Raw genomic sequence first — 25,000 nt, 5'->3', positions numbered from 1 at the left:
CACCGAATCCAGCGTCACAACCGTCTCTTCCCCGCAACCACGCCGTCACGAGTCATCGCTCTCTCTCTCTGTCTCTCTCTCCCGCACCACGTCATCCGCAAGTCGTAACTCCCATCCCTCGAAAGCGCTGTCCTTTGGCACGAACGGCGAAGGCGCGGTTCCTCTCGGAGCGAATTCCCCCGTGCGACTGACAGCAGGAGGAGGAGGAGGAGGAGGAGGAGACGAAGGGGGAGACCCTCCCTCGTGATAGCGAGGGTTGGCGAGGGAGGGAGAGGCAGGAGGAGGGGGGGATAGGTAAGGGCGGAGGGGAGGGAAGAAGGGTGAGGGAGGGAGTGAATTTGGGGAAGAGGTAGGGAGGGAGAGGGAATAAGGGAAGAGGTGAGTGAGTGAAAGAGAGAGAGAGAGAGAGTGTCTTGAGCATTCCTCAATTCCCTCAATAATTAATAAAAAAAATAATCGAAAAGGAAATATCACCACATCTCTATTTCCCTCTCACACGAAAAACAAAAAGACAGATACCACCCGACGCCCCCCCCCCCCCACACACGCCCGCCAGCACGCACGCACGCACGAACACACACACACACACAAAACAGATACGTTATCAAGGTTATCACCAGACAGCTGAATACCAAGAAGACGAGGAAAAAATGAAGCAAAGAAAAATTAAACGAGAGAGAGAGAGAAAAAAAGTCAAGGTTGTTACCGTTAGCAGGACACACAGCTCACTCAACTCGCGCCGCTGAAACTCAACCCTTTTTACACCCTGCCACCCTATTCCCCAATTCCAACCCCCCCTCCCAGCCCCCTCCCCCCCTAACCACCCTACCAGCGCCCCTCCGACTCGCCCCACACCCTTAATGCAACACCCTCTTCACTCGGCCACTCTGTCACAAGCCGCCCCCCCTCCTCCGTCCCCCTGCCCCATACATTCCCCCTCCTCGCGCCCTGCCACCCCTTCCCCAACCCCTTCTCTCCTCCCCGCACACACCCTACCAAAAGCCCCTTCGCCACCCCACCCTTCAAAAGCAAGAAAAAAAAAAACGTCCCTGAATTCCCTCCTTTCCGCCTTTCTACTTTCCTTTCATTTATCTATCACTTCCCCCTTCTACATCACTATCTACCCCTCAGCTCCCCTCTTTCTCTCTCCCTCCTTCCCCTCCCAAACCACTCTTTTCCCACTCTCACTCTCCCCTCCCTGCAGAGCTTATCTTAATGGCATCTCCCCCCCTCCCCCCTCCCTCTTGCAGTGCAACATGCAGCCGCGCGCGAAGGCTAATTGCAACGGAAAATTCTACGGACGAAATTCCAGGCCGAATGGGCACAACAGATGGAGAGATGGTAGATAGATAAATACATTGACACAGTAGTTATAGTATTAACAAATACATTGTGTGTGTGTGTGTGTGTGTGTGTGTGTGTGTGTGTGTGTGTGTGTGTGTGTGTGTGTGTGTGTAGTGTGTGTAGTGAGAAAAAGAAGCGAGGGAGAGCAAAAAACGACACAAACAAAAACACCCAACACGTAAGTCGCGGACCCGAACACAGTGGATAAAAACAAAAACAAGAGCACGTGCCGCCGATGCCACGTGACAGCAGCCGAGTCGCAGACGTGGCAATGCCAACATGTGACAGGGAGAGGCTAAACAGGAGAAAAGGAAAATGAGAAACAAAAAGGGAAGGAGAAAGTGAGGAAGGATAAAGAAGAGAGGATAGAAAAATGTAAAAGGGGAACGGGAATAAAGAGAAGAGGGAAAGGGAGAAGAAAAAAAAAGGGAAGAGGGATAAGAGGGAAGGAGAAAGTGAGGAAGGGGAAAGAAGAGAGGAGATGAAAAGGGAAAAGGGGAACGGGAATAAAAAGAAGAGGGAAGAGACGAGGGAAAGGGGGTAAAGAAAAGAGGATAAAGAATGGAAATGGGGATATAAGTGAAAAAAAGAAAAGCGAGGTAGCAAAACGGACGAAGTATTAAGGGAAAATAAAGAATTAAATACCTACTAAAAATACTCCCGCTGGCGCTGGACGAACAAGCAATAATCAACAAAGAACCGATATTTCTCATAAATAAATAAGTCAAAGAAAAAAATAGTTATCGTCCTTTCTAACTAGGGTTCTAGGTATCGCTCGGTCTATCTGTTTGTCTCAGGTGTAAAAGAAAACGAATATAGAAACAATTTTAAAGGTCAAATAACGTCCAAATTATCACTACAGACCAAAGTATCTATTGAAATATCGTACAACAACAACAATAATAATAATAATAATAGTAATAATAATAATAATAATAATAATAATAATAATAATAATAATAATAATAAGTAATAATTAATAGTAATAATAAAAAATAACAACAACAATAAGTAATAATAAAGTAATAATAATAACAATAAATGATAATAAAGTAATAATAATAATAATAATAATAATAATAATAATATTAATAATAATAATAATAATAACAAAAACAAATATCGTTACCGATCATCAATTTCCAGCCAAGTATCCCGTTCCGGATCTCTTTCTCTCTCTTTCTTTCACTTTCTCTCTCATCGACAACATAAATAAAAGCACGAGAACGAGAAAGAGAAAGGGAACGCAAGAGCAAAAGAAAGAGAAAGATAACGCAAGAGAAAGAAAAAGAGAAAGAGAACGCAAGATGAAGAGAAAGAGGAAGATAACGCAAGAGAAAGAGAAAAAGAAAGAGAACGCGAGAAAGAGAAAAAGAAAAAGAACGCAAGAGAAAAGAGAAAAACAACAAACAAACAAGAACCAGCCCTACCCCCTTTCCCCCTACCCCCGCCCACGCAACCACCCCACCCCGCCCCGTCACCAAACCACCGCCCACCCGCCCACCCACCCGAAAACCCACCCGCGGGAGTCTCGGTCATCCTGCCTTCCTCTTTAATCTCCCTCGCCGATTAATCACCGACTGATGATGGAGTCTGCCCCGTTAGCCTCGTCTTCCACGTCCTGCCACACACGTCAGGCCGCCGCCGGGAGGTTTATGGGACAGCTTCTCGCCAGAGTTAAAATAAGCATTAAACGTGTGAACATTTTATTTTTTTTTTTCGATACCGTTATATCATTTTAAACTGTCGATTATAATATCACACTCGCCTAAGTCTCCTCGTGTTTATATCTTTGGCGATGGTCGGATGACTAAAATACCATTACACATTTTTTTATTTTTAATGATGTCTACCCCCCCCAAAAAAAAAGTAGATATTCAAATATTACGATGCTATTGATAAAACGAAATCTTAGGAGGTTTGTTAACTCACTGAATAGACAGAAAGACAGAAAGACAGACAGACAGACCGAGATACACGGAGATAAAGTGACAGATCTCTTGCAGGGTCTCTCTACTCACCTAGTTTCGCAAAAACCTTCGTTCACGCAATGCACGAGCTGATTGGCTGAACAACACAGACCAATCAATCAACACGACACGGAGTTTCGTTAAAACCTAGAGTGGAGGCTTCCTTACTCACCGCAGGCCTCCGCGCTCTCTCCCTTTGCCTCACTCGCCCAACTCATGCACTCACTCACTCTCAGGAATTCTAACTCACTCACTCACTCACAGGAATTCTCACTCACTCACTACTCACAGGAATTCTCACTCACTCACTCACTCACGGGAATTCTCACTCACTCACTGACTCACAGGAATTCTCACTCACACACTTTCTTATTCATTTACTCTCCCTCACTCACCCATTCAATAATTCTCACTCACTCACTCACTCACTTTCTCATTCATTTACTCTCCCTCACTCACCCATTCAATCATTCTCACTCACTCACACTCATTTACTTACTTATCCACTTAGTCACTAACCATCTTTCTCTCACTAACTCAGGCACGCGCGCACGCAGACTAATATCCAATCTCTCTCCGTCTGTCTTTGTCTCTGTCTCTGTCTCTCTTTTTACACACATCTCAGATTTCTCTCCTCTCCTCTCCTCTCCTTTTTCCTCTCCTCTCCTTTCTCCTCTCCTCTCCTTTCTCCTCTCCTCTCCTTTCTCCTCTCCTCTCCTTTCTCCTCTCCTCTCCTTTCTCCTCTCCTCTCCTCTCCTTTCTCATCTCCTCTCGTCTCCCCTCCTCTCCTCTCCCCTCCTCTCCTCTCCTTTCTCCTCTCCTCTCCTCTCCTCTCCTCTCCTCTCTTCTCCTCTCCTCTCCTCTCCCCCTATACATAATATTTAAACAGTTCGGGATAATTGGAAAACGAGCTGGAACCGATACGTCGGTGGGGAAGGGGCGAGAGGCAATATGCCGGTATCTGCGTCGTCAAGGTCAGCAAATAAACCCGCTAATTACTTGTTCACTTTCCATTATTTCGTTCTTCCTAAAAAAAAATAAAAAAAAAGTTTGAATAATTAAAAAAGAGGAAAATTATGCAGCCAGCAACACAGACTGAGTGCTAAAGACGAGAACGAAAACACACACACACACACACACACACACACACACACACACACACACACACACAAAAAAAAAAAAAACCCTAAGTAGACAATGGCTTCCTACCTATACAAACACCAGTGTCGCAACACCGCGTGCTAAATCACCCATACAAACAAACAAACAAACACCACTTGGATTTATTCGTTCATGTACCCCCCCTTTCCTATACCCAAGACTAACCCCCCTCCCCCCCACTATGCAATCTCTCTGCCACATCCAACTCACATCCTCTGCATCGGCACAGCATCACTTAATTCCCCCTTCATTTGTTTCTTTGTTTACCTTGTTTCTCTTGGTCCCTCCCTTCATCCATTTCCTTGCTTGCCATCCCTGTTGTCTTCCCCTACATTTACTCCCACGCTTTCATTTTTAACCTTATCCCTTCCTCCATACACCCCCGGATTTCACCTTCCATCTATCCCCTCATTTTTCCTACTTACCCTTATCCCTCTCTTTACCTATCCCCGTATTTTCCCTTCTATCCACACCCCTCCCTTCATCTATCCCCTCACTTTCCCTACCCATCTTCACCCCTCCCTCCATCCCTTCCCCTCGCTTTCCTTCCTCTCCTCATCTTCATTCCTCCCTCCCCCTTTCCTCCAAGCTTATTTACATATCCACCTCTTTATTACGTCTTGATGTCACGTCGAGATGCTCCCCTCTGACGTCACACACACACACCACACGTCAGGTGAGGGGAGGAGGGGGAGGAGGAGGAGGGGGAGGAGGGGACGTACAATGAAGCCTCGGCCCTCACGCCTAACAATGGGAGGCTGCAAATCAAATATTCAATAGCAACAATCATTTTCACGTTTCGCAACACTGCACGGATATCAAGAGGGGGAGGGGGAGGGGGAGGGGAGGGCGAGGTGATAGGCGGAGGAAGGGAGGGTAGGATGGGTAATGGGGAGGGGCTGAGTGAGGGATTGGGGGGGAGAGGGGGAATAGGATGGGTGGTTGCAGGATAAGGTGGAGTTGGGAGAGGGAAAGAGGGGAGGGAGGGAGGAAGGGGAGAGGTAGAGAAAGGAGTGTAATAATTTGAAAGGGAGGTGGGGAAAGGTGAGAGGGGGAGAGAGAGAAAGAGGGGGATTGGGTTGTATTAGTATTTGGATGGGAAGGGAGGGCGGGGAGGCGAAGGAGAGCAGTATTTGGAAAGGAGGGAGGATGGGATGGGACAGAGGGAAATAGGGAAAAAGAGGGAGATCAAGGGGAGAGGCAGGAGAGAAAGAGGAGAGAGGGGAGAGAGAGAGAAGGACGGTTGGCAAACGAAAGAGCATTAGCACAACACAACACATGGAAGGGTTGAGGAAAGCGAATTGGGAATAACCAAGGGACAGAAAGGGTTGGCAAAGTAGAAATGAGAAAAAGGGGGGAGTGGAAGGGAAAGAAAGAGAAGGGACAGGAGTGGAACACAGTGAAATTAAACAACGAACATGAAAAGCTAAGATCCGGATCGTCCACTCACAAGCACGAGTACAAAGTTTCTGAAAACACAATAGAAAGTTACACCCGAACCTTTAAGCGGTAAGAATGGCTGATACCATTTATACCAACACTAACACTAACAATAACAACAATGGCAATAATAATAAAATAATTAAAAAAATAACAAAAAAAACAATATAAACAAACAATAACAACAACAACACCAATAAAAGAAAAATAATAGTTCAACCACAGAAACAACAACAACAAACTCCAGCCTGCATCCTCCCCGTAGTCCAAGAGGAGCCCACAACCCCCTCCAAGATGGATCACCTGTGTGGCCAACAATCCTCGTCTTGTGCAAATACAACAACGACCATTTCTCTTCTTCCTCCCTCCTTCCCTTTTTCGAATTTCTTCCTTATTGTTCCAGGTCTTTTTTTTCCTCTTTTCGTTCCTCTCTCACACACCCTTCCTTCCCCCTCTCACCTCCTAAGACCATCAACACCATAACCGGTGATGCGCGAGTGCTTGAATGCGTGCGTGCGTGCGTCTGTCCGCAACGAAAATCCAATCCGACACGCACCATCGCCTCGTCCGAATCCTCGCATCTCAACAACAACGACGACGACAAAAACAAAAAAACAATGAAAGCTTTACAAACAAAAAACACTGCCGGCAACCCAACCAGCCCCCTGACACCCCCTGCCCCCCCAGCTCCTCCACCGACGGCGCGAGACGACGACGACTACTTTCTTCGCCAGGGCCTGGGGGAGTGGTGGGGATGACCGGGAGGGAGGGAAGAGGGGGGCGAGGAGGGGGCGGAGGATGCAGGGGGTGGGGGAGGGAGAAGAGAGTAAGGAGGAGGAGGAGGAGGGGGAGAAGGTGAGGGGTCTGGGGGGACATGGGAGTCTTATACGGTGGAACGAGGGGGAGGGGGTGGAGGAGGGAGGAGAAAGGTGGGACCCTACCCCACCGCCGCTAGTGAAAGTGAGAGTGAATGTTCCTCTGGGTGCTCGATTACCATTGTTTACCCTCCTGCGCCGTCTGACCTATGGAACCTTATCTCGCCAGGGCCGCGTCCTGCTGAATTACGGTGGGATGACAGCTGGATAGGAAGGGGGGAGGGAGAGGGAGAGGGAGAGGGAGAGGGAGGGAGAGAGGGAAAGAGAGAGGGAAAGAGAGAGGGAGGGGGAGAGGGAGGGAGAAGGAGTGAGAGAGGGGGGAAGGGAGTGAGAGAGGGATGAGAAAGGGGGATAGAGATAGAAGCAGGCGCAGAAGTAGAAAAGTGAAGGGGAGGGAGTAGGAAAAGAAAGGGAGGGAGAGGGAGAGAGAGAGGGAGAGACGAGAGAATATAAACAAAGAACATACAGCAAAAAACGAGAGCAGAGGCGACGACGAAAAGACCAACAGACGAGAAACACCACAAAGCAGACCCTCACACCCGAAAAATAACCAACCCACAACCCCCATCCACCCACCCACCCACCCACACCAAACCACCCACTCTCCCAAACAAGCACAACACACGCCCGTCCGCCCCTCCGCCCCTCCCCCCCCCCGCCCCTTCCCCACCCCCCACCCGCCACCACACGATCTCCCCGAAGTAGTTGGATCAGGCCCGACGAAGAAAACCACCCCGATTGCCCATGATGATTGCCGGGTAGCTCTTGAAGCGAGGCATTTCCCATTCCGCCGCCGCCGCCGCCGCCGCCTGCATTTCGTGCGACTCCGTTTCCGCTCGGGTGGAAGGCAACAAGGAAACCATTAAACCATCAAATCATTTTACTTTCGTTTCATTGCAGACTGGGTGCGATCGAGGAGTCTAAATGATCGCAGACCTCACGCACGCTTTTTTTGACTGGTTTGTATTGAGAATAGATAAGTAACTAAAAAAGTAAAATAAATACATAAATAAGATACTGGGTATGTGGTTGATATATAAAAAAGGGTTACGTAGTTAGAATGAAAATAAAAAAGAGCATTGTGGTGGGTTTACGTAACAAAAGAAGTGTGTTTTTGACGCGGTTGGTATCGAAATAAATTACATCGGTATGGGGGCTACGATAGAAAAAAAACGTAAAAAAACTATAGTGTGTGAAAGAAAAAGTATACACGTCAAAGAATGTCCCAACATGGCATTGCGGTAGTCTCGCATATCAAAACACACATTATATTTAGGAACTGGTATCGAAAAATGACCACTCTATCAAAGGGACTGAAATACCAAAAAGCACTACAAAAAATACCATACAGGAGAGACAAAAAAAAAAAAAAAAGGTATACCCCCCAAAAACAACAAAAAAGAACATTCTGGTGCCCCTATACATCAAAGGACCTAGTGTGTGTTTTGAAGCTAGCATAGAACGATAATTACAGCCTAAAGAGGACTGGAATACCCTCGCGCACGAAAAAGTGAGGTGTAGCGGGAGGAAAAACTGGGGATACATCAAATACCAAAAGAATGGTGATCTTAAGACAAGGCGAAGTCACGCTACCGACCTTGATACGGGGGAGAGGGGAGAGGGGAGAGGGAACTGGATAGAGGGGAGAGGGGAGAGGGGCTGGATAAAGGGGAGAGGGGCGGGAGAGAGAGAGAGAGAGAGAGAGAGAGAGAGAGAGAGAGAGAGAGAGAGAGAGAGAGAGAGACAGAGAGAGAGAGAGAGAGAGAGAGAGAGAGAGAAACAGACAGAGAGAGAGAGCGCGAGAAACAGACAGAGACAGAGAGAGAGAGAGAGAGAGAGCGAGAAATAGACAGAGAGACAAAGAGGAAAAGGGACTAGATAGAGGGGAGCGAGGAATGGACAGAGGGTAGTGGGGAGAGGGGAGGACCTCGTCAGAAAAAAAAAACAACTGAACATGCTGTTGCAAAGTCAATGCTGAAGGACAAAAGTCATGGTCGAGTCCACAAGAAAGGAGTCCTCCAAAGGGTACGAGTCCGCGCAGAATCGGCCAGCGAAGGAGGAGGCGAAGTTAAAGGTGCCGATAGGATTGGGGGAAAAGGAAAAAGGGGAGAAAAGAAATGGGGGGTGATGTGATTAAAGAAAGATAAGGGGAGTCAAGGAAATGAAAGTGGAGATGGGAAGGACACACACACACACACACACACACACACACACACACACACACACACACACACACACACACACACACACACACACACACACACACACACACACACACACACACACACACACACACACACACACACACAGAGAGAGAGAGAGAGAGAGAGAGAGAGAGAGAGAGAGAGAGAGAGAGAGAGAGAGAGAGGACGAGAGAGGACGAGAGAGAGGACGAAAAAGAAAGAGGCCACGAGAAAAAGAACCAGAAAGAGAAACAAAGAAAAAGAGAAACAGAGAGAGACAGGAGAAGCAGGGGCCAGGAGGAGGAGGGGGGGGAGGGCCCGTCAGCTGGCACCCTCGTTCGTTTTCACTTTCCTTACAAGGTGTTCCGGCAAAGTGGGTTCGCTACGCCACTCCGAGAGCTGTTTCACCCCCAAAGCCCTTCTTTGTAACCAACCCGCAACATTCACCCTGGAAGGCATCGCCCACGTCACATCCTCGCGCAGGCACCCTCATCCATAACAAAGAGAGGGAGAGAAGAGGGAGAAGGAGTGATGCAAGGGGGGGGGGAGGGGAGAGGGAGAATGAGAGAGAGAGAGTAGGTGGGTATGGGCAGGGAGGGACGGAGAGAGAGAGGGAGGGAGGGAAGCACATAACGAGCTCGAAGAAATACACAACAAAATAGGCCTAGGCCAGCCTCCATTATTCACTTCATTTATCCATTCATCCATCGATTCCTCCTCCTTAGTTCTCTCCCCCACCCTCCCTCCTATCCATTCCACTCCTTCCCTCCCCTCCTATCCACTCCCTCCCTCCCTCCGCCCCTATCCACTCCCTCCTATTCCCACACTCCAACTCCCTGCCCAGAATCCCCAGCACACTATCCTTGCCACTAAACTCCCCCTCCTCCCTCCCTTCCCCCTGTCCACCCCCCTCCCCCAGGAAAACCCAAGCAGATGGTGACAGTTCGTGTTACCTGGCCACGTGTGCGTTCACCGTTCAGCCGTCACTGTCTGATCCGTCCAAGTCACCACCACATCACCACCACATCACCACCACATCACCACTCACCACAGCGTCGCTCCTGTGAAGAAGTTGGGGTCCAGCATAGGCCAGGCGGCGCTCCTGTTTGGACGATCCTTTTGATTTTATTTTTTTTTTTTTTAATTATTCACCTGCCCTGCCAAGCCATGGTTCGAGTCTCCTTGGCTTGTGTTACCGATAGACTTATTAAGCCGAGTGGGAGGCAGGGGGGGGGGGGGGGCAGGGGGGTAAAAAGGGTGTGGTTTGGCCTTACTCCGGGTAGAGCCAGGAGGACAACACTGTTTTGCACCAATTTCGTATAATTCTATGCCTTTTTTGACAATCTTTTCACATTCTACTTCCTCCCCGAGATTCACTGCACAGACACAAATCCCCAAATCTTGCACAAACACCACCGGGGTTGGCTATCTAATCTCGCCGTCAATTCTCTTATATCTTTCTCCGCCACGGCAAGAGATAACGAGGATCTCACACAGACACAGACACAGACACACACGACGCGCTGAACACGGAGCGGTATTCAGGTCTCCAATATGGTGGGGTTTGCGGCACGCGGATCACGAGCACCACTTCCGACGCCCGCGATTCCCTCACTCTCTCTCTCTCGCTTCCTCGGCCTCCCTCTCGCACGCCCGACGCTCACCTGCGTGCACCTCGCCAGGATCGGGGCTGGAGCTGGCCGCACGCGTTAAGGGTTAGGGCTGGCCACTCACCCTACAGGTCCGCCACAAAGGACACCTCCAAGGACGCGCACGTCCTGCCTTCCACCTTCCACCCTCAGAAGGTAGGCGGACGGGGCTGGGCGTAGCGGACCGCGGGATCAGGCACTCTCATGCGGGGATACAGTGCGCGGGATATGGTGCTTGCACATTCACTGAACACCGGAGGGAAGCGCTGCAGACGAACACCTCGGACTCGGAATGAAGGGCAGGCGCAGGGAAGGAGGAGGACAATGCCGCGGGACGCAGGGAAGGGGCGCTAAAACGAAGGTGAAAGGAGGGACGGCGATAACGGGACGGAGAGAAGGGCGGAGAGGGCAGGGGAGGCGAGGCGAGCCTACGGAGACGTGGAGGCAGTAGCAGCCAAAGAGCAAAGGTGAGAGTCGACGAAGGTGGTGCAGGCAGCCAGCAGCAAGCAGGAGCAACTAAGTGGCTTCTCTTACGGCCAGCGACCGTTACCTCCGCCTGTGCCTCGCTCGGCCACTGCCTGGCGCCGTTATCACTGCGCTCCCCCGTTACACGCCCGTCACACACGCGGCCGCACAGGCTTGGCCTCCGTCGCTCTGCCGATCCGATATTTGGAAGGATCTCTTCGGCGACACTCGCTCTCACGTGTTATCCTTGGGTTAACCGACTCGGCGCCTTCAAGACGTCACGTGTCGTCACAGCCAGCACTATCACCGCACTTATCTCCCTCCGCGACACAACTCCGCGCCGCTGATGGGCCGCTGGCGCTGCGGGGAAGGGGGAGGGGCCAAGGGGGAAGGGGGGTGGGAGGAGCACGGGCTCGGAGCGGCCCCCTTCACTTAGACCTTGCCTGCTCGATTGCTTGCTTGCTTTGCTTTCCTTCGCTTGCTTCGGCTTGCTTTCATTCGCCGACACACGAGCGAGCCTCCGAACCCACCGCCCTCGACGGGGCCACTCACTTCCCACGACGAGGCTCGACACTCACCCTCGAGAGCTCAGGTGAGGCCAACACATCCTTCGGAGACAACGCGCACAACTTTATAAATTTTTCTTCTTTTCGGAAGAGTGACAAAAATGGTGTAAGGAGTAGGAGAATGAGAACGAGAGAAGGGAGGAGAAAAAGGAGAAGGAGGAGGAGGCGGGGGAGGTCCTTCGCCGGACGCCGTCACGAGGTCATTCCAGATCCGGTTCTTTCATCACAGATGCGAGATCGAGAGCAGGTGTTCCCGCCCCGATCACGCGGCGACGGCGGGAGGGAGGACAGAGGGCAGGCCGGACAGGTGTTTCTTTTTAGAGGTAAAAATAGAGGCAGGCAGGGAGGGAAGCAGGGGGAGGGGCTCGTAATGAATGGGAGAAGGGCAGGTGGATGTGTGCACGCGATGCAAAGTGAAGGGAGAGGGACGAAAGCGAGAGAAACAGAGACAGAGGGAAAGAGAGGGGGGAGAGGGAGAGAGAGAAAGAGAGAGCGACAGGCAGGCAGGCAGGTGTGTATGTGTGTGTGTATGTGCAGCGTGAGCCGCCCTGAGAAGGTGGCGGAGGAGGTCTCCACGGGAGAGACTCGCGCGCCCAACTGGGCATGAGCGCCGCCACCAACCACCTCCGTCCCACACTCGCTCGCCGACCCACTCACTGCCGCAGAGGAGGAGGGAGGAGGGAGGAGGGAGGAGGGACGGAGGTAGGTAGGGAGGAGAGAGGAGGGAGGCAGGGAGGCAGGGAGGTAGGGAGGAGGGAAGAGCGAGGGAGGGAAGTATGGAGGTAGAATGGAGGAAGGAGGAAGAAGAGCGGAGGGAGGAAGGAGGAATGATAGGGGAGGGAGGGAGAGAGGGAGGGGGGACGAAGGAGGAGGGAGGAGGGAGGAGGAAGGAGAGCGGAGGGAGGGAGGAGATAGGAGGTAGGTAGTGAGGAGAGTAGGGGGAAGAGGGAAGCAGGAAGATGGAGAGAGAGAAAAAAGAAACATTACTTTGAAATACACTTATCAATTCACAGAATTTTCGAAATGAAAAGAGCACAGCCGAAGATGAAAGTGAAGTGAAGCGAGGGAGATATGTGAGGAAGAAAATGAAAAGAAGGAAGACGAAGGGGAGGAAGGGACGAAGAAGGAAAGGAGGAACAGTGGTAGCTGCATACATCAGCTGTTCCGCTCACCATTTAACTAGCATTAAGAAGCGTCTCCCCCCCCCCATTCCCCTCTCCCTCCCTTGTCACGCAACGAAAGGGGGAGAAACGGCGAAGAAAGGAGGGAGAGAGGGAAAGGGAGAGGACGATAAGGTGGGAGTGAGGGGCAGGTGGGGGAAGGGGGAGGGGGGGTAGGAAAACAGGTGGTGTTACGCTCACTCAGCAGACCTTGCTCAAGACCACAACACAATCCCCCTCCTCCACACGCACACGCACACACACACGCGCTCAAAAGCACATGCCCACACACTTTCTTTCGGACTCTCGTCCACCCATCCTTTTACTCTCACTCTTACTCACCCCTCCCTCACTCTCACTCACCCCCCCCCTCCTCACTCACTCACCAACCCCCCCCCCCCCCCTTACCCATCCACCAACTACCTCTTACCCAACCACCCACTCCCTCCCTCTCCCCAACCCCCCTCCCCTCCCACTCCCTCTCACGTAACACTACCAAAGAAGACGCCCCCCCCTTCCCCCCTCCCCCGAACGTAACGGAAAACCATCGCCCCGTAAACAGCGAAGTGGCGGAATCGGCGTTCCGTTACGGTAGGTCGGCGGCACACGACGGTCCGATACGAGGCGATACCGGGTGATACGAGGCGATACGATATCAGGCCATACCAGACGACAAGGCGAAACGAGGCGATACCAGATGACACAAGGCAACACAAGGCGATACCAGACAAGGCGATACGAGGCGATACCAGATGACACAAGGCAACACAAGGCGATACCAGACAAGGCGATACAAGGCGATACCAGACGACACCAGAAGACCGATGGGTTGCATCGCCTCAAGTTGGACAGGTGTTACGAGCCGCCGGTGGGATCACCTCTGCGCAGCTGCCGTATTGCGGAGGAAAGGGAGGGAGCGAGTGTATGGGAGGGTTAATTATGCATGTAAGAAAGCCCAAACTGCTATACTGGGGCTAATTAGACCCACATAAGAACGACCGAATGGCTACAATGGGGCTCTTGCGACCTTGATAAGGACGACCAATCTAATATAAAGGGGGCTAACTACGGACTAAAAAAGGACGAGCAAATGACTATAAAGAGGCTACAAAGGACTACATATAAGGGCGACCAGATTTCTACACAAGGACGACCAATGACTTCAAACTACTCCAATAAACAAATATGGAGGACCTGCATAAAGGATAGCGAAATGAGGAGAACCGGCGCCTGGCTAAGGGCAACTAAACAAGGGCGTCTGTACAAGGATCCCAAAAGGATCCCAAAAATTTCTTAGGACGGCGTAGGACTCCCGAACAACAACACTCTCCTAGGGACGGCTTAGGACTCCCAAACAACAGTCTCCTAGGGACGGCTTAGGACTAGGACTCCCAAACAACACTCTCCTAGGGATGGCTTAGGACTCCCAAACAACACTCTCCTAGGGATGGCTTAGGTCTCCCAAACAACAACACTCTCCTAGGGACGGCTTAGGACTCCCAAACAACAACACTCTCCTAGGGACGGCTTAGGACTCCCAAACAACGACACTCTCCTAGGGACGGCTTAGGACTCCCAAACAACAACACTCTCCTAGGGACGGCTTAGGACTCCCAAACAACGACACTCTCCTAGGGACGGCTTAGGACTCCCAAACAACACTCTCCTAGGGACGGCTTAGGACTAGGACTCCCAAACAACAACAGTCTCCTCGGGACGGCTTAGGACTCCCTAATAACGCCGCAGAGACGAGGCCGTTTGGGAAGGGAGCGTTATAATCACAGGCTGACCTTGAGGCCCTGGTAAAGGACATACTGCCGGACCGGACCAGAACAGGCAAGCTTGCAACAACACCCGACCGCTATGCAACACTCATTCGCACGCTCGCTCACTCACTCACTCATTCTTTAACCGCTTCTTTACTCGCTCACTCGCTCCCTCCAAGACACCACCAAATCTCTCCATACACACACACACACACACACACACACACACACACACACACACACACACACACACACACACACACACACACACACACACACACACACACACACACACAAAATCGAAAAAAAAAATAAAAAAAAAAATAAAACGAATCTTCCCTCAACCTATGCAAATCACGTATACATACATATATACATAAAAAAAACACCACGGCGGGTCCGTTCTAATCCCGCTCGCCCCGACCCGACGCGATCTTGCATAACAGCTTCCCTCGCAACGAAAGGCCAGGGTACGGACGGACGGACGCGAGGAAGGGAGGGAGGAAGGGAGGGAGGAAGGGAGGGAGGAAGGGAGGCAAGAGGGAAGGATGGAGAGTGGGAAGGGAGGGAGGGAGGGAGGGGGGAGGAAAGAAGTGAGAGAGAGAGGAGGAGTGGATGGAAGGAATAAGAGGGAGGGAGGGAAGAAGTGGGAGAGAGGAGGAGTGGATGGAAGGAGTAAGAGGGAGAGAGGGAGATGGAGGTTGTAAAAGATGTAGGGCTAGGGAAGGAGAGAGGGGGAGGAAGAGGAAGTAGGAACGAGAGAGAAAGTCAGGGAAAAGAATAAGAAAAAAAACAACAACAACTAGGAAGTGAATCCATCTTTTTCCTCTCTCGCATTCTACAGAGAAGAGAAAAAAATCAATCTTTTTTCTCTTTCTCTTTCACAGTCCCGCTTTATGCAAATCATTCATTAATTCATCCTTCGCTTCTTTCTCCTCTCCTTTTGTCTCTGCTTCCCCCGGCCTTCACCCGCGAGGACGTGAGCAGGGCCGCAAGCAGAGGGATCCACAGGTAAACCGCGTGGGGAGAGGGGCGCGGGGCAGGACACGTGGTGGATGAAGAAAGGAGAGGGGGGGGGAGGAGGGGGAGGAGGAGGAGGAGAGAGGAGGAGGAGAGGAGGAGGGGGAGGGAGAAGAGGAGGTGGGGAGAGGAGAGAGAGGGAGGAGGGGAGGAGGAAGAGGAGGAGGAGGAGGAGGAGGAGGAGGGGAGGGGGAGAGAGGAGAGGAGGAGGGGAGAGAGGAGGAGGAGGAGGAGGAGGAGGAGGAGGGTAAGGAGAGGAGGAGGAGAGGACAGGAGGAGGAGGAGGGAAAGGAGAGGAGAGGAGGAGGAGGAGGAGGAGGGAAAGGAGAGGAGAGGAGGAGGAGGAGGGAAAGGAGAGAAGCGGAGGAGGAGGAGGAGGAGGAGGAGGGAAAGGAGAGAAGCGGAGGAGGAGGAGGAGGAGGAGTGAGGAGGAGGGAAGAGAAAGAGAGCGAGGAAAGAAAGAGAAAGAGAGGTAGAGAAGGTCCTGGAAGGAAAATAGGATGAACGCGGTGGTAATAGGTAATGGACAGAGTAAAGAAAGGAAGAAACGAGAGGAGAGAGAAGAGGAAAGGAAATGCTCATCCCGTAAAAAGGTGTTCCTGGTAGGCTGGACGGACACGGATGCACACGCACACGCACACACACACACACACACACACACACACGGATCCCCCTCCACACACACGTTCATACATACATACGTACATACATACACACACACACGGACCCCCCCCCCACACACACACACGTTCATACATACACACATACGTACATCCACACACAACACAACCCCCCTCCTCCTCCTCCTCTCCTCCCACCCACGGGGAACCTTGGCGAGTGAAAGTGCGCTTCGCCGAGACGAAAGTTCCAACCCGCACCGGCCAGGGAAGCCCCGCCGCCGCCCGCCCGCCCTGCCGGTGCCCCAATGAAAGTGAACGTGCCCGACCGACGCCTCGAAACGCGGCCGCCCTCGTCTACCCGCCGCCCACACCCACGCCCACGGAGGAGGACCCCCCCCCCTCTCTCTCTCTCTCTCTCTCTCTCTCTCTCTCTCTCTCTCTCTCTCTCTCTCTCTCTCTCTCTCTCTCTCTCTCTCTCTCTCTCTCTCTCTCCACACGAACCTGTCATCCTCCCCACGAATTCGAAGAGGAGGGTCATTGTCGACAGCCCGCCGATCTCCCCGCGCTCATTTGTTACACCTTTTCTCAAGCCTCCTCGCTCATCTTCTCTACCTCTACCCCCTCCTCCTCCTCCCTCTTCTCCTCTACCTTCACCTCCTCTACCTCTACCTCCTCCTCCTCCTCCCTCTACCTCCACCTCCTCTTCTACCTCCTCCTCCTCCTCCATCTCCTCCTCTACCTTCACCTCCTCTACCTCTACCTCCTCCTCCTCCTCCCTCTACCTCCACTTCCTCCTCTACCTCTACCTCCTCCTCCTCCTTCTCTACCTCGTTACCTTTCGAAAGGAAATGATCATCTTTATGGAGAAAGTGGCAACCCACTCCCACCAAGACCGGGAAGAAGAGGAGTGATGACGTCACAGGGAAGAGAGAAAACGGTGATGACTGTGATGATGATGATGACGACGACGTTATATTATGTCTGTGATCATGACTTTATTATGCTACGGTTTCTGTCATTTTTCCCTATTTTATTCCTCCATTCATTCCTCTTTTTTCCCCTTGGTCCGTGATTTTATTTGCCTCTTTCTTTTCTTCCCTGTTCATCTCCTTCTCTTTTCCTATTTGATCCGTGTTCTCGTTTACATTCTAATCTTTTCTCCTTTCCGTCTATTCTTACAATCAACCTTATTTCCCTATCCATCAATTCAGCCTTTTTCTTTATTCTTTTTTCTAATCAAATGCACATTTCCTTATCCATCAATCCAGCCTTTATCTTAATATTCTTTTCTAATCAAATGCCTCCCTCCATTTGCCTCTCAAAGTGCACTTAAGTAAACAAATGGCGATGGCCTCGTCTCATCCAAACAAAGAACAGTTCATTCGGAATTTGTCAAGCGACGACAAAGAAAACCATGATTCGAGAGGCTACATCCTCCATATGCAAGTTCAAAATCAGTCGACAAAAATGTAAAAAAAAAAAAAAAAGAAAGAATCAAGACATATTTCCCTATATCATCCATCGCAAAAGAATAACACACAAAAACAAAAATCAAAACATCAAAAAAAAAGGAAAAAGAAAAAAAAAAAAAAAATTCCGAGGCTTTTGTGCCGTTGTTGCACCGGCGTCCAAACCTACCCTCCCCCTCCCCTCCCCTCCCTCCTCCGGGATCCTTTGAAGTCGCGATAAAGGAACAAACAACACATATTCCAACAAAGGCTTTTGTATGTTTGTTCTGCCCCCCCCCCCCCCCCCCCCCCCCCGCCCCCCCTCCTTCCATATTTTTTAGGCTATAGGATTTCAAACTCAAAGAGGAATTATTGGCGAAAAAAAACACGTTTACGTACAGAAAAATAAATGGAAATAAATAGGGGAAAAAATACTCCCGAGATGCATACAAAGAACGTAAACAATATATACTTTTTCCTTTTCTGTGAACTTGACTGATTTTCTTCCAACAAAAAGTTAGGCTTTTTCTTCCGGCAATAAAACGGGGAGGAAATACCCCGAAAAGGATCTAGCAAGTAGACGTAAAACTTCCAAACCTTTGTAAATCATTGAAGAAAAAAAATCAAAACCTAAGTACCGAATCAAAGAGAATTCTACAAAAATAATAATAATAATAATAATAATAATAATAATAATAATGATAATAATAATAATAATAATAATAATAATAATAATAATAATAATAATAATAATAATAATAATAATAAAAATAAAGAAATAAAAAATAAAAACATACACACATTTCCTAAATCAGAAATCAGCGCAGAAATTAAAAGCTCCTCCTAACCAACAAAATAATCAGCCTAAAACTTTTTTTTTAACGTGCGCAAAATAATCAGCCTAAAACTTTTTTTTTTAACGTGCGCAAAATAATCAGCCTAAAACTTTTTTTTTTTTTTTTTTTTTTTTTTTTTTAACGCGCGCAAAAAAAAGACTCCCTCTCGACTGACCAACACGAGCGTAAAATATAATAATTCACGACCGAATGAAATAACGACCCAGCATTCGGCTGACCCAAATTTCGGACAAAAAATCATTGATGCTAATCAGTTTGTAAATCATCAACAGTAATAGCAAAAATACGACAGAAAAAAATACTAATAACTTATTATCCTAGTTAACTAAAAAGAGAGAAGGAGAATGAGTGAGAGTTAGAATGAGAGAGAATGAGAGAGAGAGAGAGAGAGAGAGAGAGAGAGAGAGAGAGAGAGAGAGAGAGAGAGAGAGAGAGAGAGAGAGAATGAAAGGGTAAAATAACCTCTGGTACCTCACATTTCATATTCACACTATTATTTCCATTGATTAGTCAAGGTTCCCACGCCGCTACAAGTTACTGGAAAAGCACAGCTACAGTAGGCCTATTCCCGATGATTCCCGCCCCCCTCCCGCACCACTGGAAAAGCACAAAAGAGGCCTATTTTCCCCGTTCAATGAAAACCCTCTCCCACCTAACCCCCTTCCTTTCCCACTGCTCCCTACCTTTTTCCCCCTTAACCCAACCCTCCCCACCTAACCCCTTTCCCCCATTACTCAACCCTCCCCTCCCCCACATAACCCCTTTCCCCATTACTCAACCCTCCCCTCCCCCACATAACCCCTTTCCCCCATTACTCAACCCTCCCCTCCCCCACATAACCCCTTTCCCCCCTCCCCAACCCTCCCCCACCTGCCCCCCTTCCCCCCAAAAAGCAATTAGCGGGGAAGGCGAGCACCCCAACACCTATAATAAGCTCGGAACCGCCATAAACTAGAATTACACCTTTTTTCACAATAATTACCCGCTTATTTCCCTCGGATAAGGCTAGCTGGGTTTCCCCGCTGCCTTCGCTCACGCATGCACAGGGAAAGGGGTGAAGGGAGGGAAGGCAAAATGGGGAGGAGGGGAGAGGAGGAGAGAGGAGGGGAGGGGAAGGCATAAAGGGGTGTGGGGAGGGTGGGCTTAAAGGGGGGAAGGGGAGGGAGGGTTAAAAGGGGGTGAGAGGAAGGAGGGTTTAAAGTAGGGGAGGGGGGAGGGAGGGAGGAAGGGTTGAGGGAAGGGGGTGGCGATGGGCGGAGCGAGTGATGGGAAGATTGAAATCCCTTTTCGCTCAAAATATTAAATATCACTACCATATTTCTCTCTCTCTCACTCTCTCTCTCTCTCTCTCTCTCTCTCTCTCTCTCTCTCTCTCTCTCTCTCTCTCTCTCTCTCTCTCTGTCTCAGTATGTGTGTGTGTGTGTGTGTGTGTTGTGTGTGTGTGTGTGTGTGTGTGTGTGTGTGTGTGTGTGTGTGTGTGTGTGTGTGTGTGTGTGTGTGTGTGTGTGTGTGTGTGTGTGTGTATTGTGTGTGTGTGTGTGTGTGTGTGTGTGTGTATTGTGTGTGTGTGTGTGTGTGTGTGTGTGTGTGTCTGTATTGTGTGTGTATTGTGTGTGTATTGCGTGTGCGTGTGTGTGTGTGTAGTGTATGTGTGTGTGTGTAGTTTATATGTGTGTGTGGAGTGTATGTGTGTGTGTGTGTAGTGTATGCGTGTGTCTAGTCTATGCGTGTGTGTGTGTAGTGTATGCGTGTGTGTAGTGTATGCGTGTGTGTAGTGTATGTGTGTGTGTAGTGTATGTGTATGTATGTATGTGTGGTGTATGTGTATGTATGTGTGGTGTATGTGTGTGTGGTGTATGTATGTGTGTGGTGTATGTATGTGTGTGTGTGTTTGCGTGTATGTCTGTCTGCGTGCGTGAGTGAATGCGAGTGCGAGAGCAGCGAGAGCGAGTGAGTGTATTAGCCCCGCGCCCGTATTATGTGCGAGGCAATGCTACCTTTAATTCTGCATCGATGCAAATCGCTCGAGTTGACAAGGGCTTCCATGTTGCTCATTCGCGTTCCGCTATGAGGACGGGGGAGGGGGAGGGGGAGGGGGAGGGGAGGGGGCACAGGACACAGGAAAGGGAAGGAAGGGGGTAACGGAGGGGGAAGGGAGACACAGGAAAGGGAAAGGGGGAATGGGGAAACGGGGGGAGGGGGAAGGGAGACACAGGAAAGGGGAAAGGGGGGAAGGGGGAAACGGGGGGAGAGGGGAGAAGGGGGAAACGGGAGGGGAGGGGAGGGGGGGGAGGGGGCAACCAGCTTCCATTAACCAGCTTGAAAGGGCGTAACGAACGAAACGACTTTTGTGCCTTCCGTGTTTTTTAATCGAAGCTCACAGTGGTCCGTCAGTGCGTCCCCCCTCTCTCTCTCTCTCTCTCGCCCCTCCCCCCCTCCCCCTTCTTTGCAAAGAGGGAGAGGGGGGGGGAGGAGGAATAGGAAGGGGAAAATGGAAATGGAGATGGAGACGGGAGAAGAAAAGGGAGAGAGAGAAGAAAAGGGAACAGGAAAAGTGTACTTACTCCCTCACTTTCAATGCCTAGTCTACAACTAACCAGTTATGATTTCCGCCACATTATTCCACTCGGATTAAAATATGATCTCTATCTACACCTTTTCTTCCACATATCCTCTCTCCCTTCCTCTCCCTATGTCTATCAGAACGCATATATTGGGGCCCTTACGAGGAAGGAGAAGGGAAAGAGAAGGGAAAGGGAAGGGGAAAGGAAAAGAGGTGGAGAGGGGGAAAAGAAAGGGGAAAGGAAAAGAGGTGGAGAGGGGAAAAGAAAGGGGAAAGGAAAAGAGGTGGAGAGGGGGAAAAGGAAAAGGAAAAGGAGAAGGGGGAATGAACGGGGAAGTGGGAGGTAAAGGGGACTGGACAAATCACCCCCCTCGCCCCTCTCCCCCCTAAAAAAAGTGGGGGATCGAATTACAAGTCACACTAGATTATATTACGCATGACATAAATCTTTCACACTTGCTAGCGAATCAAGAGTGGACAGCCGCCGATCCTTCCATCCCCCCCTCACACCCCTTACCCCTTCCCCTCACGCCCAAACACCCTCTAATAACTTCCCTTACACCCCCTTCCCTTCCCCCAAATCATTCCTCTAAAAAAATAATAATAAATAAAAAAAAAATCCCTCCAACCCCCCTGTCGCACAATCACAACAACCTTTCATCAAAAAACGAACAACAACGCCAAAATGAAATAGCACCAACCAGACCTAGCCTCGAATCCCCACCATTTCTACTTACACCTTGTGGCTATAACCCCTCTCCTCACTCCACCCACATCCCTTTGGTCATACCCACCCGGTTATAAACTCCACCTGGTTTTTAAACTCCACATCCTACAGGTCACATAACCTCCACATCTTTCTAGTTATATGTCCGGTTTGTTAAAATTGCGCGAGGGCCTAATCATTTTTCACCATACAGACATGCATACACACACAAATATATACATATCTATCAGTTCTAGACATGCATATCTACCGGAGAGAGAGAGAGAGAGAGATAGACAGATACATGTACATCTACCGGATGGAGAGACAGCTATGCACTTACATCCGTGTGCATCCATGTCTGTATTAGTGAAAAGTCGCTCGGTCGGGCCTCGCACAATTTTAACAAGCCGGCCGTTTATCTCAACGTTCTTACTGGTCGTAACCCCCACATATCTCCAGTTATATCCCGTAAAGTCTTTCCGGTTATCATAACCTATAACCTCTCTACCCTCCACTGGTTATAACCTCCCCAACATCCCCCTGGTTATACCCCCCCATACCCCGCCCCCCTCACCAAGCCATGCCCTCTCTTCGACCTTTCACCGGCGCCCTGGCAGCCATCACAGCTGATGGACGGAGAGAAAGTAACCCTTCCAATGCGGTCCGCTCCACGCCCCTCCCTCCCTCCCTCCCCTCCCCTCCCTCGCTCCTCCTCCTCCCCACCGCCAAAAAGTGCTCTCTCTCTCTCTCTCTCTCTCTCTCTCTCTCTCTCTCTCTCTCTCTCTCTCTCTCTCTCTCTCTGTCTCTCTCTCTCTCTCTCTCTCTCAAATTTAAAAATTTTCAAGTCCGAAGACGAAATGCCAACAAATGCCCCTAATATTAAAAATTATTAAAGAAAACAATAATAAAAGAAAAGAATAAACAGAAATAAAACCTACACAAACGTACAAGATAACGAAGCCAACAAAAATTATAAAACGGGGAAAAAGGAGAAAAAATAACACCAACAAGCAACCCCCCCCCCAAAAAAAAAAAAAATAATAATAATATTGATAATAAATAAAAAATACATGAATAAATAAATAAAATAAAACAGAAAACGCGCAAAAATCCCTCCATAAAAAAACTAAGCCACCACCAACGCAACAAACGGAAAACCAAACGAAAAAAACAAAAAGCCGAAACGGAAAAAACAACGAAAAAACGGCGGCGCGCGAGGCAAGGGACGGCCCTGATGAACATTAAACCTTCATAATCCGCCTCGTAATTCCCGTAAACAAGACTGATGCTGATAAAACACGGGCCGGGGGTTCGGGCCACGCAAGCACCGGCTTTGCCTTATGCCTCGCTAATTACCCTCGCTCGCTCGCCCTTTTCGCGTTGCGTCCTTTCTTCTCTCTCTCTCTTTCTCTTTCCGCGTTTCGTCCTTTCTATTCTCTTTCGCTCTCTCTCTCTCTCTTTCGGTTTCTTTCTCTCGCTCTCTCTCTTTCGGCTTCTCTCTCTCTCTCTCTCTCTCTCTCTCTCTCTCTCTCTCTCTCTCTCTCTCTCTCTCTCTCTCTCTCTTTCGGTTTCTCTCTCTCTTTATCTTTCGGTTTCTTTCTCTCTCTCTCTCTCTCTCTCTTTCCGCGTTTCGTCTTTTCTATTCTCTTTCTCTCTCTCTCTCTCTCTCTTTCGGTTTCTCTCTCTCTCTCTCTCTCTCTTTCGGTTTCTCTCTCTCTCTCTCTCTCTCTCTCTTTCGGTTTCTCTCTCTCTCTCTCTCTCTCTCTCTCTTTCGCTTTCTCGCTCTCTCTCTCTCTTTCGGTTTCTCTCTCTCTCTCTCTCTCTCTTTCGGTTTCTCTTTCGCTTTCTCTCTCTCTCTCTTTCGCTTTCTCGCTCTCTCTCTCTCTTTCGCTTTCTTTCTCTCTCTCTCTCTCTCTCTCTCTCTCTCTCTCTCTCTCTCTCTCTCTCTCTCTCTCTCTCTCTCTCTCTCTCTCTCTCTCTCTCTCTCTCTCTCTCTCTCTCTCTCTCGGTTTCTCTCTCTCTCTGTGTCTCTTTGTCTGTCTCACTCTCACTATCACTCTCTTTCCTTTGCTTCTTTTATTTCGCTAATTACCATCTCACTCCCTTTTCGTACTCCTTCCGTTCTTCGCTTCTCGTTTTCTTCTTTTCTCCTTTCCCTCTGCCTCTTCTTCGCTAATTACCTTCGCTCTCCCTTTTCGCATTTCGTCCTTTCTTTTGTCTATGGGTTCTCTCTTTCTCTTTCTCTCTCTCTCTCTTTCATCGGTTACGCTAATTACCTTCTCTCTCCCTTCCCGTACTTCCTCCCTTCCTTTCTAACGTTTTTTTTCTCTCTTTACCTCTTCTTTTATTGGCTAACTACCATCGCTCTCTCTTTTCATACTCTCTTCTTTCTCTTTCTTTCCTTCTTTCTTTTTCTTTTTACCCTTCGCCTCTTCCCTTATTTTGTTAATAACCTTCGCCGTTCTCCCTTTCTGTAGTTCGTTCCTCCTATCCCTTTTCTCCTTTTCCTCTTCCTCTTCTTCGCTAATTACCTTCACTTTCTTTCTTCGGATTTCTTTTTCTTTTGTCATCTGCTCTTTTTCTGTTCCTCTCTTTCATTAATTACCTTGGTTCTCCCTTTTCACACTTCATCCTGATTCATCCATTTTCATCCTTTCTTCATTCAGTTTCATTCCTTCTCTCTCTCTCTCTCTCTCTCTCTCTCTCTCTCTCTCTCTCTCTCTCTCTCTCTCTCTCTCTCTCTCTCTCTCTCTCTCTCGTTCATTCCTTTTTTCTTTCCCTCCTTCCAATTTCCTTTCGTCCCTTCCACTCTCAACTCACCCTCTCTCCCCTCCATCCCCCACCTTTCACTCTTTCTGCCCTTCTCTCTCATTTTCCCCCACATCCTTTCTTCCTTCCTTCCTTCCTTTCTCCATCCCTAAGTCCCCGATCTCTTCCTCTTCTCTTTCTCTCCGTCTCTGACTCTGACTCTGACTCTGACTCTGACTCTGACTCTGACTCTGACTCTGACTCTGACTCTGACTCTGACTCTGACTCTGACTCTGACTCTGACTCTCTCTCTCTCTCATTCTCCCTCTCTCTTTTTATTCCTCACTCCTCTCATTCCTCTCCGAACACACAAGACTTTTGAGGTCCCTCCACTTATCACATATTTTCCTCTCTCTACCATCATCGAAAGCCCTTCTATTCCCTTCTCTGACTTTT

General features: G+C 49.5%; 1 protein-coding gene across 4 annotated transcripts in view; it reads right to left on the bottom strand.

Moving 5' to 3' along the window:
• The window catches only part of gus (splA/ryanodine receptor domain and SOCS box containing gustavus), a 241,378-nt gene that overhangs the window by 104,774 nt on the left and 111,604 nt on the right, over positions 1-25,000 (bottom strand). Inside the window, exon 1 of one of the 4 annotated variants that reach the window (XM_070141158.1) lies at positions 10,022-11,431. The exons of 2 other annotated variants lie outside the window; for them this stretch is intronic. In XM_070141158.1, the coding sequence (XP_069997259.1) occupies positions 10,022-10,059 (38 nt within the window). In that variant the 5' untranslated portion in view covers positions 10,060-11,431. Of the gene's footprint in view, positions 1-87; positions 111-10,021; positions 11,432-25,000 lie in introns of those variants that run through there. One more of the 4 variants, XM_070141160.1, reaches the window with a different exon arrangement.

This window comes from Penaeus vannamei, chromosome 27, assembly GCF_042767895.1.
Source record: "Penaeus vannamei isolate JL-2024 chromosome 27, ASM4276789v1, whole genome shotgun sequence".
Classification (NCBI taxonomy): Eukaryota; Metazoa; Arthropoda; class Malacostraca; order Decapoda; family Penaeidae; genus Penaeus; species Penaeus vannamei.
Note: the sequence above shows the minus strand (reverse complement) of the source record. Positions and strands in the feature narration are given on the sequence as shown.